The sequence below is a fragment of the Geotrypetes seraphini genome, chromosome 1 (assembly GCF_902459505.1).
Source record: "Geotrypetes seraphini chromosome 1, aGeoSer1.1, whole genome shotgun sequence".
Classification (NCBI taxonomy): domain Eukaryota; kingdom Metazoa; phylum Chordata; class Amphibia; order Gymnophiona; family Dermophiidae; genus Geotrypetes; species Geotrypetes seraphini.
Window position 1 is genome coordinate 541,155,345 of NC_047084.1, and position 16,996 is coordinate 541,172,340.

The 16,996-nt window shown below is 39.4% G+C and overlaps 1 protein-coding gene across 2 annotated transcripts in view; it reads right to left on the reverse strand.

Moving 5' to 3' along the window:
* FER (FER tyrosine kinase) overlaps positions 1-16,996 on the reverse strand; it is a 304,375-nt gene that overhangs the window by 32,861 nt on the left and 254,518 nt on the right. For both annotated transcript variants that reach the window (XM_033929145.1, XM_033929146.1), the window contains exon 18: positions 441-595. In XM_033929145.1, the coding sequence (XP_033785036.1) occupies positions 441-595 (155 nt within the window). The remainder of the gene's footprint in view (positions 1-440; positions 596-16,996) is intronic.

The following is a 16,996-nucleotide window of genomic DNA, read 5'->3' on the forward strand; positions in this document are numbered from 1 at the left end:
ATACCTAATGAAGACATGTAGACATTGAAAAGCAATGGGGATAGTGGTGACCCTTGCGGCACGCCAGATAGATTGCTCCAGGTATCAGAGAGATCGTAATTGAAACGTACTTGATAGGTGTGAGACATAAGGAAACCTTAAAATCAGTCTAGCACCTCTTCTCTGATACCAATTGCATCTAAGCATTGTAGCAGTTTCCCATGGTCTACTAAGTCAAACGCAGAGCTCATATTGAATTGCATGATCAGGGCAAACTATTATATGGAAAACTATTATACGGAACAGACAAAACTATTATATGGAAAACTATTATACGGAACAGACAAAACTTCAGGAATATAACATTGGAATTGGTAAATTCTGTTTGGGAAATCGTGGCTACTCCCTCGGCATGCATGTGGACAAAACCAACTTTTTACCTATATGCTATAACTTCTTACCATAGTTGAGAGCCTCTGGAGCAGTCCACTTGATGGGAATCTGCTTTAAGCCAGAAGATGAATATATTCCATCATCCTCTTGACGAGACATACCAAAGTCACTGATTTTCAGAATGTTATTGTCACCTACCAAACAATTTCTTGCAGCAAGGTCCCTGGATTAAAATAAATAAAAACAGTCATTATCCTGGGATAAAAGATGTTTTAAGTTTAAAATTGCAGTAACATTATTTTACTTACATATTTTAAATGCTTTAAAAGTTTTGGCTGCATATACAATAAAAATCATGGTAAAAAAGGGGTATAAAAATGTAATGCATATGATAAAATGTACAACAAGGAATGCAGTATCTTTTACTGTATGCACATTAAATTTCTGCCACACTAGTGAAGCTATGTTAGTAACATGCAAAGAAACAAATCCCCTCATACTATGCAATTTAATTGTTGGATATACCTGCCTTTACTTGGTACAGGTACAGGCACACAGCTGATACATTTCTTAATTAAATTGCATTATAAAATCTTCAAAATATCCATATTGAGTATGGAAAGCACCTTCCACTTGTCATCATCCCATATGTAGATGAGGTTATAAAACCATCTAAGTCTGAGCTTTGTGAAAATTTGAACTCACTGGAAATGTTCTAGAAACTTCTCAATAAGAGGAAGTGGGTATCAGTTATAAATAGTCATAAGAACATAAGAATTGTCATATTGGAACAGAAAGTCTGTGAAGGGATAAAGTGCCAGCATCCCTCTTTTGAACATTTTTTTTTTTTTTTTGAACTCTGAGTATTTTTTGGTTAAATATTTCTTTAATTTCTCTTTGGTTAAAAAAAAAAAACTCGAGACCCCTGGTGTAATGTCTTCTGGATCACTTTCCTTTGGTTGAACATAGGGAAGGCTATCTGATGTGCCTTCTATTGGGCAAGTGGCTTACATCAGTTTTGCCATGATAAATCTAGATGGTGAAGTGTGGGGCATGAAGTAAGTCAAAACATTAGCCCATGATGGTTATGAAACATTGATAATACGAGGGGGTTCAGGCCCTAGAGCTCCAGGGTAAAATGACATGGGAGAACAACTAACTGTCTCAACAGCTATGCTTACATTCTTTTTATGTACTAGGACTACTAGAACTTGATGCTTTGGGGAAAATGTGAGACCTATAAAACATACTGAGGCCTTAAGGTTGCTTGTAGCAAAAGCTGGTAGTTTTTTAATCATTGCACAAGAGTCTCAGAGGGCTTTGTTTGTGTTTACTCCAAACCTCATCCCTATAATGGAATTTGAAGAGCTCATTTCCCTCTAGGGGGCAGTAATTATTCTGAGACCTGTTTAGAAAGCACACAGTAGAGGTAGATGATTATCTGATGTCACCTTTCTCATATATCAGCAGATGATGCCCTGTGCCACTGATAACCATGAGTTTGTCCAGAGCTTATTATAAGCCAGAGTCCCTCATTTTGCTTCTCTGTCCATTTACCACACTCTTCTGCTGGTACTACACTGCCACACTTCTTTTGATTAGCCTGGGAATCCAGTTTAAGGCCATTTTTATGGGGCCTTAAAATGTTACATAAAAGATGACTTTGAGTACCATCTCATTTTAGTTGCAGTTCATAGCCCAAAGGCAATAAATCTGTAGCATACTCTATAAATCTTTGCTATAAGTCTGGCAGATACCTATAATACTGCTTTCTTCCAGATGCCTGAGACATGCAGGTAGAGCATAATTCAGACTCAAGTTATCCTGTTTTAGCAGTGGGGAAACAAGGCTAGAATATTTTTTTTTATAAGTAGGCTTATGATACAACAAAATTTGAGCGAGTTAGAGTGATATACATACAGTCAAAACCACAGCTTAAACTGGTATAGAAACCACTACATTCTTTCTGGTCCTAACAAACTGCTCTGGAAGCAGCTTAATCAGGGTTGAATACTTGGAAATAATCTACTTTTTGTTGGAGGGAATACAGCTTAGCCTACACTGCTTGAACTACAACTGGTCCAAGCTATCAAAATTGCCCTGGAAAGGATGTATTCCTGTGCTACAGAGACAATGTATTAGGCATTGAATGGGAGCAGACTTCATATAAACAGCATTTCCATAAAAAAACCTCCCAGAAATCTTGAAACTAGACTTCCTTATATCTTTTTCTTTATTTAGGCCATACCATATACTGTCCCAATGATGAGCTTCCAGAGGCATGTCTATTTCACTTAGATTCAATGGGTAACTATTCCCAGAGTTATATGTTGACCAGCAGATTCCATAGCTCTGCTGAGGTAATGGTTTGATCTCCATTTATCCTGACAGAAGGAAAAGATCGGAACTGTAAAGAAATTTTCTCAGCATACCAGATTCATTTAATTAAAATGGAAATATGTTTTGCAAAAATGTTTTCTTAAAATTAAGGGGATGTGAAATCATGAATGTTAGTGCAAAAAAGTTAACTATATCTCCCTGAGATTCAAAGATTCTCCATGTAATTTTTCTGTACCAAACCACTGCTGACCTGATTTGGATGAAGCTGAATACCCTCCCCCCCCGGGCTCAAAAAACAGAAGGCCTGCGAGTTAGGAGGGATCAGGTTTTAATGAAGTTGTTTGTTTGGTTTTTTTTTTTTGGGGGGGGAGAGAAGTCTAAGGATTTGTTATTTGTTTTTGATCTTTACGTAGATTCTAGCTAAGACAATTTGTCACAGAAACTTTGAGTATAGATTGTAGGCAGATAACATACAATTTTTTTTTCCTCAATTGATGGACCATTAATGCAGTCTATCACAAGGTTGAATAAGATTATAGCTGAGATCAAGGTATGGATGGACGTTAATAAGTAAATGTTAACTATTGCAAAAACAAAGGTAATGTGTGTCTAAAAACCCTGATATTGATATTACAGCCTCTTTAAAAGCATTGGACACAGTTATGACATTTTCATCTGAGACTCAATATTTGGCTATTCTCATAGATTCACAGTTGTCCTTTAAAGGACACATACAGGCAATGATAAAGAAGACTTATTTTAAGCTGCGGCTAATAAATAGTCTTCGATCGTGCCTGTCTGGGAATGATTATAAGCATGTTTTTCAGGCAATTGTCCTGTCAAGCCTTGGTACTCTTGGGCATTTCTTCAACTACAAGTTACTCAGAAACAATGGCGTACCAAGGGGGGGGTCCGCCCCGGGTGCAGCCTTAGGGGGGGTGCACAGCCAGCCCGGTCCCTATCGCGCTTCCACCCTCCCAGCGAGAGCAGCAAACCTAACCTCCAGTAGCGTCGGCTTTTTCGCGGCTTTCTCCTCCCTCTGCCGTGTCACTGATGATGTCATCAGCGGCACTGCACTGGCAGGAGAAAGCCGCGAAGCAGCCAACGCTACTGGAGGGAGGTTTGCTGCTCTCGCTGGGAGGGTCGGAAAGGTTCACTTGGTGGTGGGGAGAGATAGGAGGGTCAGCGGGGGTTCGGCTGGAGGGGAGAGAAGCGTCTGCCTCGGGTGCTCCAAGGCCTGGTGCCATTATCTTCTTCGGGCAGCAGCAGCGTTTACAATTTGCTGCTGTTGCCGGCTTCAGGCCTTCCTCTCTGCCGGGTCCTGCCTACTTCCTGTTTTCATGAAGACAGGACCCGACAGAGAGGAAGGCCTGAAGCCGGCAACAGCAGTGAATTGTGAATGCTGTTGCTGCCCGAAGAAGTTCAGGACACCAGGCCTTGGGTGACAGAAGGAGGAAAGGGAGCAAAGGGGGAGAGAATTGGGGAGAGTGTTGCTCTACCCAACTGGAGGGAATGAAAGGAGATGCCAGGGCTTAAAGGGAAGAAGAGACACCAGGGCATGGAGGGAAGGAGGAAGGTATGCCAGATCAAGGGAAAATGAAGGGGGAAAGGAAGGAGGAGATGTCAGAGCATGGAGGGGGAGGGATAGATGGAAGAAAAGGAAAGGAGAGAGATGCCGGGAATCAAGGAAGGGATGATGCCAGACTGTGAGGTGGGAAGGAAAGAAAGGAGAAGAGAGAGATGCCAGAGCATAGGGGAGGGGGTGGTGACAGGGAGAGAAAAACGGAGAGGTGACAGAGTTGAAATCAATCATGTACAAAGGAGAGAAGAGGCACGGGATAGATAGTTTATGGAAGGAGCATAGAAAGAGGGAAGATGCCATATGGAAGAGAGAGAGAGAGAGCGAGAGAGGGTGCACACTGGATAGAAAGAGCACAGAGGGCAATGAATGGAAGGGGTGAGATAGAGGGTGAACAGTAGATGGAAGGGGTAGAGAGAGGGAAACAGACACTAAATGGAAGTGTGGGGGAGAGGAAGGACAGCTGCTGAATGGAAGTGTGAGGGAAAGGGGGAGCAGATGCTGGAAGGAAGTGGGGAGGAGAAAGAAAAAAAGGGCACATGCAGGATTGAGGGAAGAGGATAGAGTTAGTTACTGGAAGGAGTGAGGGAAAGAGGTGGCAAGCTATAGGTAGACACAGTGAAAGAGGGAAATTGAGGACTGAATAGTAAAAAATAATTTAGACAAAGGCAGAAAATAAATTGAGAAGGAAGACCAGGGAAGAACAGGAGGAAGGGAGCGGAGAGAGAAATGCCAGAGCAGGGGGGAAGGAGAGGAGACAGATACCAGACCAATGGGGTGAAAGGAGAGATGGAAGGGGGAGGCATACAGTTTCTGGAAGGGGAATAGAAGGAGAGAAGATGGCAGACAGTGGATGGAAAGAAGAGAGTAACAAGAAGATGAGGAAAGCAGAAACCAGAGAAGACAAAGGTAGAACAAAAATTTTCTATTTATTTATTGCTTTAGGAGACATGTGTCACTGTTTCTGTGGTATTGCATTGTATGCAGAGTCCAGCTTCTTGCTGGTTCAATTTAACCTTTGTCTATGTATTTCTATTTTATCCCCCCTTTTACAAAACTGTGGAGCGTTTCTTAGTGCCAGCCGTGGTGGTAGCAGCTCTGATGCTCAGAATTCTATGAGCGTCAGAGCTGTTACCACCGTGGCTAAAATCCACACTACAGTTTTGTAAAAGGGGGAGGGGTAAGTTTGTGATTACTTATTCCATACTAGGCGAAGGTGTTTTCTGTGTTCTGTGTATTCGAAAGGCATGGTTTTCTGTTAGGATTGACTGCAGGATTGATCTGTATTAGTCTGGCTTGTTTAGTTTTACAATGGGTGTATTGCTGTTGTACTTCTCACTGCAGTATGTAAGATGCTGCCTTTTCCTAGGTACTCATATGTGACGTGTGGCTTGTTACTAAAAATCATGTTTTTCGTACAGATGGGGGGTGCCAAAAAATGATGGGCCCAGGGTGTCACTAGGTACGCCACTGCTCAGAAATCCATCATTCGGGCCCTGTTTGAGGTGGCAAAATGTGATCATGTGTCATCATACTATATTGCACTCTAATGGCTTAAAATGGAATATAGGGTGCATATAAACTGTTATCTGAGTATACATCAACAGTCTCCAAGATATTTGATTGATTGTGTTTCACCTTATGTCCCCCTTCAAAAGTTATTCTGCTGGACACTGCAACCTATTTATTCCAACGTGGCAAGAGCTAAGATTGCAGGCAACTAGAGCAACTACACCTCTTGGGTGTAGGCCCTGTAGAATGAAATAAACCTCCAGTTTATATAAGGAAACAGGGAGATTTATTTATTTTTTTAAAAAATTGCTGAAACGTCATTTATTTTGTAAAATCAAATTTGGATGTTGAAAAGGCACTTATTTTGTGAAAGGAGACATGGACGTTATGGTCCAGGTACAATGTGTATTGCTGTTTTAATTTTATATGTATGTTTAATTTATTATGTGATTTTGTAATCCGCCTTTTAAAGGTGGACTATAAATAAAAAATATAAACTATTATGTTCTTATATTATGTTTTCTACTGGGCTTCAGATCTCCTCCTTTCACTCCGCCTAATGTCCAGAAAACTCCTGCCTTATATAAGGTTTGTGTCCGTAGTAATTTTGTCATTGGCTTTAGACTGTTAAAAATGGATATAAATCCAGCTTGGTATTTTATGATTGGTCCATCCTAATGAGATGTGTGTCATGGAGTTTAATTCTATAGTACAGAGGTCTAGCCAGTTTAAGCATACACAGCCTTCACTCTTGATAAGCCCATTAAAGAGGAGTCTCCACAAACCTGCCCCTCCAACCAACCACATGGGTTTACATACATGTACTAGATTGTCATGTGCTCAGAATAATCTTGTACGATGGTTCTTGCATGACTATGACTTCAGGACAAACAGTCAAAACTTCCATGTCAATATGTATTCAGGTACACCAGCTTGGATCAAAAATGCAAACAGCTTAATTCCCTTAAAAAAATAACATTCAAGCCTGGATTGAAACAGCTACATAACAAAATGTAATTTTGACCTTACTTTCCCAAAAAACTAACCTTAAGCTGTTAATGCATAGTAACACAGACATTGCCTCCTCCCATTTACTGCCATATCATGCCCCCAGTAGGAATATCTATGTTAGATTATTAACGTGACTGCACACATTAATTGTATACTTTGAAAGCCATATTAAACACCTAGGGTAGCCACTATGTTGAAAAGCACACCAATATGACATGCACCTTTGCTAATAATGATATTGTAGCATACAAGAAAAAAATACTAAGTAATCTGTTGATAGCGACTTCATGGGTTGTACAGTAGTACTTTTTAAAATGGACTTTTGTAAAACTCCTTTGGAGATCTGGTCAATAAATGCAAATATATTTAAAAATAATATCTTGTAATATACAAGGTCTAAAGACCACATAAGTAAGATTTTTCTGGTGATATACATTGATGGGTTATGTAGGTAATATAAGCAAAATATGTGAAGTCATTTTTCAACAGTGGAAAATGTGTTCTATGTGAAACAGCCCTGTGAAACACATGAAACAAAGCAATAGATATGTGACTGAGTGATGAATAGACAGGGAAAAGAATATTCAGGTTTACTTACACTAACTTCAAAAATGAAAACTATATGCATGTATGAGCTCATAATGAAATAGAAAAATTAAAGCCCTATCCAACAGAAAACAAAATTATTAAAATTGGTCACATATAGGGCAAGATTTCCAGGCTACAGGAAGAAAATATATAGAGACAGAATAGAAATTGAATTTCAGACCTTTGTTTCAAGAAAAAATTGAATTATGATAAACGTATTTGTATTCATAATTTAGTTTTTCTATTTTTGTACAATGCCGTAGTTGAAGGTAGTAAGTAGTACAGAAAAATGTATTATATAGTCAACTGGGATATAACTCTACCTATATATAAATAATAAAAACTTATTATGGATTGAAATGGGAATAATGAGATTTTCATAAAAGCAAAGTAAATAGGTCACATCAGAATAGCACAAATGGTAACAGTGACATCTCTAAATTTTTTGAATGAGATTGGTTTTCAAACCAATCTATTAAGATGCTAATAAAAGCATATAGTGAGTTATTTTACCATCTTGTTAACGTCTCTTAAGTTAAAAAATGTTCTTCTAAAGTACAATGGAACCTTGGTTTACGAGCATAATTTGTTCCAGAAGCATGCTCGTAAACCTATTTACTCATATATCAAAGCGAGTTTCCCCATAGAAATGATTGGAAACTCGCTTGATTTGTTTCCCCTCCCCCCCAGGCCACCGGTGCTGCTTCCTTACCCCCAAGCCTCGAGGCCACCGGTGCTGCTCCACACCCCCCGAGAATCGGCATTGCCCCCGAACTGGCATTTCCCCTCCCCCAGCTCACGTCGTGTGCCCCCCCCTGCGATCCGGCATTCCCCGCCAAACACCCAAACACCATCCCTTACCCCGCTTTGGCACCAGCACCAGCACCAATGCACAGGACATGTCGGTGCCGATGCCCAAAGATCCTCCCTCTTGGCTATCTGGGCCTTGAGTGAGACCAGAAGGCCTTGAGCATGTGCAGATGCTCAAGGCCCAGTCCAGCCAAGAGGGAGGCTCTTCGGGCACCGGCACCGACATGTCCTGTGCATTGATGCTGATGCTGGTGCCAAAGCGGGGTAAGCGATGGTTTTGGATGTTCAGCGGGGGATTCTGGATTGCGGGGATGCCAGATCGCAGGGGAGGATGCCAGATTGCCGGGGGGGGGGGGGGGGGGGGACTTGCAAATCAAGTCAACGCTCGGTTTGCGAGGCACAATTTGCGGGAATGTTTTGCACGTCTTCCAAAACACTCGCAAATCGCAGCACTCTTAAACCGAGGTTTGACTGTACTGTAAGTTTGTTAAATAGCTAATAAGCATTTTAGATTATTAATGATGAAAAACCTTTTAATTTGCACCCATCTTTTGTATTAGAAATAAATAATAAATAATATGTAACAACTTACATAGAGGAAGAAGATATAAATTGAACAAAACCCCTGAAAGTGACAATCCCTGTGGGACTCCTGCTTTTATCACCCTTTGCACTAACAATTTTCCATCAATACGTACTTCTTGCCTTCAATCACATAGAAATGATTGAAACTGTAATGTTACATCTTTGTGAATCAGGATAATTCCTAAACTTTCTATTTTACACAAATTAGAATTTTAAAGGTTTACATATTTAGGAGTCCTTTTTTTAAGCTACAATAAAAATTGGCCTTAGCACACTCATACAGGTTTTTATGTTTTCCCTATTGATGGCTATGTGATAATATTAAATTTTATAAATATATATATATATGGATGGGACATAATTAAAAGATATGTCTAAGTCCGTTTTGGGTCTAAATTGCTAGTTGCCCAAAATCGGCAGTGTCTAAAGTCCATTCCCGAAAAATACATCCAAAATATTTCTTTTTTCGAAAATCATCTAATTATATGTCCAGCCGTTTGATCAGCCAGACGCTAAGTCATCTATCTTTATACCCCATTCTCGTCCAAAAATTTGTCCAAGTCAAAAAAGCCTAGAACCAGACCTTTTGGATATGGGAGGGACCAGCAAAGAGATGGACTGGACACCCAGACATGGCAACACAGTAGTGTGGCACCTTACAGGACACTGCTGCGAACTTCACAAAAAGGGTGCCTTATAAACTTCTCACCAGAACTCCCTTATAGGTCATGGTGTTCCCCCCCAAACACACCCAAAACCCACTACAGCCACCTGTCTACCACACCAATGGCCTTTATACCTACCAGCGTTGGTTTTTGGCAATAGGCCATCAGATAAGTGTTGCTGTTCTTGTTTTCTTTTGATTTAGTATCTTGAAAATATACATATATATTTTTAAAGTTTTCTCCATTATGAACTGAATTAAATGATAAAAAATTAAAACTAATAAATTTTTTTTTACCCTAGTTAGTGTAAATTAAATTTAAAAAATTTAAGGGTGGGATGGAGGATTGTTGTAAATGATTATACAGCACAGCTTCAAGTCAGAATAAGGACTTGAAACAACATCTTTGTTAGAAGTTTTATTATTATTATTAAGTTTCGAGTTTTATTAAGATTTGTTATTTACGTAATATCATATTTCAATGCGTATAACATTTTTTAAAAAAGAGGAGGACAAAACAAAACATTGAGGTTCAATGCACTGAATATGTGGCCCTTGTATGATACTCCATCCTCCTAGTTCATTAATTAATTTACTTTTACCTACTACTTGGGAAAGTTAATATAATCGGGTGGGGCGCTGTATGACCAGCTCAAAATATTTGTTAGTGACATATGTCTAACTAAACACTTAGAAATGATGACACTATATGTGCAGAAGAAGTGGTGGAAATAATTGTTTGATTATTTGAAGAAAACCCCCTTGTTTCCTTGATGATATATATTTTTGTGGGTTGGATATCTAAATGAAGTGATCCGTGCTATTTATATGGTTACAAAACCCAAAGAGTAGCAACATTCCATGCTACCAATCCAGGGCAAGCGGAGGCTTTCCCCCCATGTCTTAATAACAGACTATGGACTTTTCCTCCAGATCACAGCCGTTAGACTAATCTACAAATTAAAGAAATACGACTCAATCACAACTTTCATCAGGCAACTACATTGGCTCCCAATATCATCCAGAATAATTTTCAAATCGTCTTGTATCCTACACCAGATCCTGTAAGGAAACTCAGCAGCCCCTCTCATCCAATTATTCTCTAATGTTTGGTTGACATAAAAAAGAATCCTTCACAGAATCCAACTAAATCTACCATCCACAAAAAACCTCCACTACAAGCAAATTTTCCACTCTATGTTAACTTATCTGGGTGTAAAAACCTGGAATGACCTACCAGAAGCAATCAGGAAAGAGACAAACTACACCACATTTAGAAAAAACCTGAAGACCCACCTCTTTGACAATTAACTGTTTAGCACCCCCTACTTCTAGGTCCCTCCTCTTGCTTCTCCATGCTCCCGTCCCCTACTGCATTCCCACTTCCTCTTTGATCTGTCACCTTGAGCTTGTATAGGTTTGTGTAACTCACAAATGGAAGATTAGATTAGAATTTGTCCAAACCTTTCTTAAAACCAGCTTAATTTAATCTTATTAAGGTACTGGGTATGTTAGACTGCTATAGCGAGCCTTAAAATAATTTATATACTTTAGTATTTGAGTCTTAGCAAGTAATGAAATGCAGATTATAAATGTAGTTCACAGGTTGCCATGAAAAACTATTTTTAATGCCGAGCCTCTACAATTTCTCTCTTAGAAATAGGCTTACTGAGGGTTAGGCACTAGGCCAGCATTCCTCCCCTCAAGGGTCACCTGTGGAGTCTGATTTCTAAGAAAGTCCTCAGAGTTCAGTCTCCTCCAAGAAAGTCCTTTTTTACAGAAAGGGTGGTAGATGTGTGGAATAGTCTCCCAGTAGATATGATGGTGAGAAATACTGTGTCTGAATTCAAGAAAGCGTGGAACAGGCATGTAGGATCTCTTAGGGAGAGGAGAAGATAGTGGATGCTGTGGATGGGCATGCTGGATGAGCCATTTGGCCTTTATTGTCATCATGCTTCTATGTTTCTCAGATGGGAAAGTTCTTCCCATTTGTGAATTTTTTTTATTAAGTTGGCTCCAATGAACCAAGGTACCTATCTATGCAGATACCAAATGAAAACTAAATATAGTGCATGGTAATGAAACAAAAGTAGTAAACCATCATTAGAACATAAAAAGAATGCCACTTAGCTTTAACAGGCAATCTATTTTTTTTCTGGATGAAACAAGCATTCTGAATCTCAGTTTCAGTGTACTGATTCCCAAAATTAGGTCACTGAACACACGAGGTTTCAGATTTTACTTTTGAGAACTGTTAGGTGACAGAAGTTGGTTTCACATAAGTATGTTGAAACAAAAGGTTGTGTATAAGCCATTTGTTTAGCTGTGGGTATTGTTTATGCTTATTGTACATTTGATATCTCACTTAATGCAAAAGGTCAAAGCGGCTTTACAAAATTTAAAAAGAAACAGAGAGAAAAAACCAACAATAATAATAGGAAAGATATAACAATCAATCATAAAATCCATTCAATTCAATTAAAACAAACAATAAATAATTAACAGCCCCTCTCCCCCCTAAAATAAACATATTAGTGCCTGATATTCTATTGTCTACCCTATCATAGGAAATGCTTTCTGGAAGAAATAAGTTTTCAGTAATGATTTGAACTTAGGAAAATATTGCTCAGTTCAAATATTAGATAGAAGATCATTACAAAATAAAGGGGCAATAGAAAAATATGTGGAAGATCTAGTAGATTAATAATGAGCTATTTTTTGTGATGGAAGAACAAGTCTATTGGAATCAAGCGACCTCAATGTGTGAGAAAGGGTATAGGGCAGTGGTTCCCAACCCTGTTCTGGAGGACCACCGGGCCAGTTGGGCTTTCAGGATGGCCTTAATGAATATGCATGAGAGAGATCAGCATATAATGGAGGTGCCAGGCATGCAAATCTGCTCCATGCATATTCATTAGGGCTATCCTGAAAACCCGACTGGCCCGGTGGTCCTCCAGGACAGGGTTGGGAACTACTGGTATAGGGTACCATTACAGAAGCTAAGTAAGTTGGTTGTAAAAAATGAATTGCTTTGAATGCTAAACATATAATTTTAAATTGACATCTATATTGTACAGGAAGTCAAAATGCTGCAGTATTTCCTAGGCCTTCGTTTTACAGTGTTTTCGGTGCAGCAGAGGGAAGATTCCAGAGTAGCCAAACTCCTGCTGCTGTCTATGGTATAGCTATGTGGATTAAATTAGAACAGCCTTTGAGTTATCTTAACGTAATTCATGCAGCTATATGAACAGTGGTTGAACATCACTGACTATCCACTGACTACCCACTTGTAGAGCCTAATTTATAAAATTGTAAAAGCATCCACGCACAAAAGGTATGCCTCAGATGTGTACCTACAAGAATTCCTGAGAGTATAGTCCGGCCTATAAGCACATATCTAAACTACACATATTCATAGTGTCAACTGTTACCACCACATTAAGGTAACATGTAAGGTACAGTCTGCATCCATTCCATACCCTCTTTCGTGTTTACTATTAACAGCAGTAGTTAATGGGCACTAAGTGTCATGCATTAACTGCTAACATGTTAATGTAGTACGGTGAATGGCATCTAAATAGGTGTAGCTAACCTCATCATGCCATCGGCAAAGCAGTTAACCTATAGTGATGATGTTTCACGGTGTTAACTGAATGGGAAACTGCTGGGGTCATCCCCAACAGTTAAAACAGCGCTTTGGCAAGTAATATGCAGTAACAGCAAAATCTTACTGCATGTGAGAGAACAGGGCCCTATATAATGCTAAAGCAAAGTAGAAATAGAAGATATGAATTGAAATCTGTTAAATAATATTTGCAGAATTTCAGTTTCCTTTTCAAAGCTTTCTGTTTTCAGTTTACAGTGACATAATGTAGACCAACAGCTTGTGTGTGTGGGAGTGAATCTGGGGCTAATGGTATTTTATGCAGACATATAATATCTGTGTTAATTTCTACCTTATGTTCCAATTGGCAAACAGAAGCATGCCAGTTATATTTTATTCTCTTCTTTTATTAACATTGATAATTTGAAGCAAATGAAGAGAGGAACTTAAACTTTGCTATTTTGTGGATGGTATATTAAGATGTGGTTGAATTAAACATTACAACGTATTGCCAGCTTTGCTTTATCTAGTGGTCAGCTTTAAACAGTTAACCGAAAGCCTGATTTACTACCCCCCTCCTTTTTACAAAACCGCGAAAGCGTTTTTTAGCGCAGGCCGGCACGCTGAATGCCCTGTGCTGCTCCCGACGCTCACAGGAACTCTATGAGTGTCGGCTTGCGCTGTGGCAAGTGAGCTATTTACTAAGCAGCATTAGCTATTAACAATTGCTTTAAAACATCACCTTGGCAGTTAATGCAGATTAATTTTCATGCTAACAGATAATGCAGAATGGGGCAGAGAATGAGTAAAGATTGCACCTTACAGTTAACTCAGAAGTAGTTACCCTTTTTTTAGCTGTTAATGATGCATATAAAGCAGTACAGTTAAGGTACTGTATATCAAATTGCACCTTATTATCTGCAATGCAGTTAACATGTGGCAAGGAAATTGCCTCTGTGCTAACTATAAAGGAAGGTGCTATATATGGTCATAATATTTAATGCCAAGGGTGGACAATTACTGCACAATAAATGCAAATCCTTATCTTACTTAAAACAGACCTCTTAGTTCTTACAGAACAATATCAAAATTAATACATCAATTTTTAAAAAAGGTCGCATCATTATATTATGAATTTCATCTTGTTCTTTGTTTCTATAAATGGGATAACTAATATAATTTAAGATTTGCACAATATTTTTCTATTGCAATTTACAAAATTATAGCATATACTGAGATAATCAGTTTTGTAGATACAATTGCATTTAAATGTTAACTTAATTAATACTAAGAACTTTGAGGTCAAATATTTCAAAGCACTAATATGGTTGTCGGCAGTGACAACAACAATAATAATAATAATAATAGCTTTATTTATATCCCGTCATACCTTTTCAGTTCAAGACGTCATACCTTTTCAGTTCAAGAGGTGCTGTCAGGACAGTGAGGTAACATCAATTAGAATTGGGGAAGGATAGAAAGACAGTTATGTGATGAGGTGGAACAGGGAAGGAGGAAGAGGTGTGTAAAATGAGGTAGGTGTCGTGCAGATTTGGAGGATCAAGTGAATTTGTCGAATAGATGGGTTATTAGTGATTTTCTGAAAGGGTGATATACTAGAGAGTTCAGGATTAGGTCACTTAAGGTGTTGTTCCAGACCCCTGCTTGAAAGTACTTTAAGTACTTTTTTAATAAACATTCCCAGCCAAAGTTATAGGTTTAAAAAAGGGGCTTAGTTTCAGTGGCACCAGAGCAGGCAAAAAAGTTGCATGTTCAGCAACAAAATTCAGATGCTAGACATATATCTTATAGGGCCCATAATAAATAAACATAGACAACCAAAAAGCATCCTAAATCAGCACTTGGATGTCCTAATCACCAGGACGTCCAAATGCTGATAATTGAAATCGTTTTTCTGTACAAGGTGTTCCAGTGAGGCACACTAAATGGCACTGCTGTGAACTTCACATAAAGGGTTCCTTCTAAACATCTCATCAGAACTTCCTTATAGGTTATGGTGAGCCTCCCCAAACATCCCCAAAACCCACTTTACCTACTTGTCTACAACCCCAATAGCTGCAGGTGGCACCTATATGGCAGTAGAGTTAGGTGTTGGGGGAGCAAGGTGTTCCAGCTTCTGTATGTTCAGAGCACGAGATGGGTGTGATGGAGGTGTGTTATGGGCGGGCTTTGGGCAGTCTCAAGGGTGGGTTAGACTTGGATGTCTTGCAGCTATAATCAAACATTCTACAAGATATCCTGGATAGAAAGTATTCGTTTGGACCTAGACATATTTTGGAAGGGTCTAAGTGTCACAAAGGTACCCAAACTGACCAGACGACCATTGCATGCATCAAGGTAAGACACCCCCCACACTCCATGATCCCCTTCCACCACACAAAAATGAGAATAAAAAGGTACATACTTGTCTCTAACACAGCAGCATCTAGTATGGGGAAGCCTAGTAGAGCTGCACACAGGTGCAAGCAGTGGGGAAGTGTGCGCGCGTAGGAGCACCCAAGTGGGCAGCACACAGCGCAGCGATTGCACAGTATTTGTCTTAAGTAGCCTGGTAGGTGGGCTATAGAGAGGAGGACCCAGGCCTATAAACCACTCAAACTACTACATTTATGGTGGAAAATGTGAGCTCCCCCCCCAACCCCTCCCCCAACACCTAACTCTACTGCCATATAGGTGTCACCTGCAGCTATTGGGGTTGGGAGTGTTTTGGGAGGCTCACCATAACCTATAAGGAAGTTCTGATGAGATGTTTAGAAGGAACCCTTTATGTGAAGTTCACAGCAGTACCATTTAGTGTGCCTCACTGCTCTGTTGCCATGTCTGGGTGGCCAGTCCATTACAGGACTGGCCCCTCCCATGTCCAAATGATCTTGTTCTGTCCGTTTGGGACTCAGATGAAATTTTGTTTGAAAATGTGGTATAAAGATTGATGTCCTGATGGTCTGGGCTTCCCAATGGCTTGGACGTCCAGATAGAGGATTTAAAAAATACATATATATATATTTCTAGATGTATGGTGGTTTACCTTTCAAAAATAGGCATTTTCTTACTGTCAACTTTGGACATTTAGCGCCATACCTCCAAATCAGACTTAGATGTATGCTTTGAAAATGCCCCTCTATATGTCTAAGCGGTATCACAAATACCATGTATAACTTTAAATATATAACTAATCATTTAAAGTTATACCTGGATCTTATATTTTATTTGATAACATACAGCCAGTTAGTCTTGTGCAGATAAAGAGGAAACTCTATCAAATTTCTTAGCCAGTCAATATCACACTATGAAATTTTATATAAAATAAATGTAAAGCATATATCATGGAAGACTTATAAAGAGCATTATAGCAATTTAAAAAATTAAGCTTCAACTAAGATTGTCCTTAGCTAATTCTCTGTAAAGTTTAAAATGTTGACTGCAAATGTATTCAAAGAAAAGAATCAATATGCACACTCAAAGAAATGACATTACCTTTCACAGTTATTGCATAGAGCAAGGGTCCTCAAACTACGGCCCACAGGCTGGATATGACTCTCCAAGGTCATTTACCCAGCCCCCGCTCGAGAGTTTACTGCTCATGTTCCTAACTATTGCTGACCTCCTCCATTGTAGCTCTCTCACTACAGCGCTCTGCAGTTCTCACCGCTCCTCACTTCCTCACGTGAGCTGGACGGCCAAATACACTTCCATGCCGCGTGACCCATCCTCTGAGCACGTGGACTGGTGTGCACAGCCCTGCTGCTGCTGGGAGGGTTTCTTGGAAGGTCGGTACGGCTGGCGGGAAACTTTTGACATTAGTGAGTTGTCAGATATTTGGGCTATTTTATTGCAGGGGCTTGGGGCTCTTTTTGTGAATTCCAAACCTCATTTTGGCGCTCCAATAGCTTTTCTCAGTATATTTAAGCTT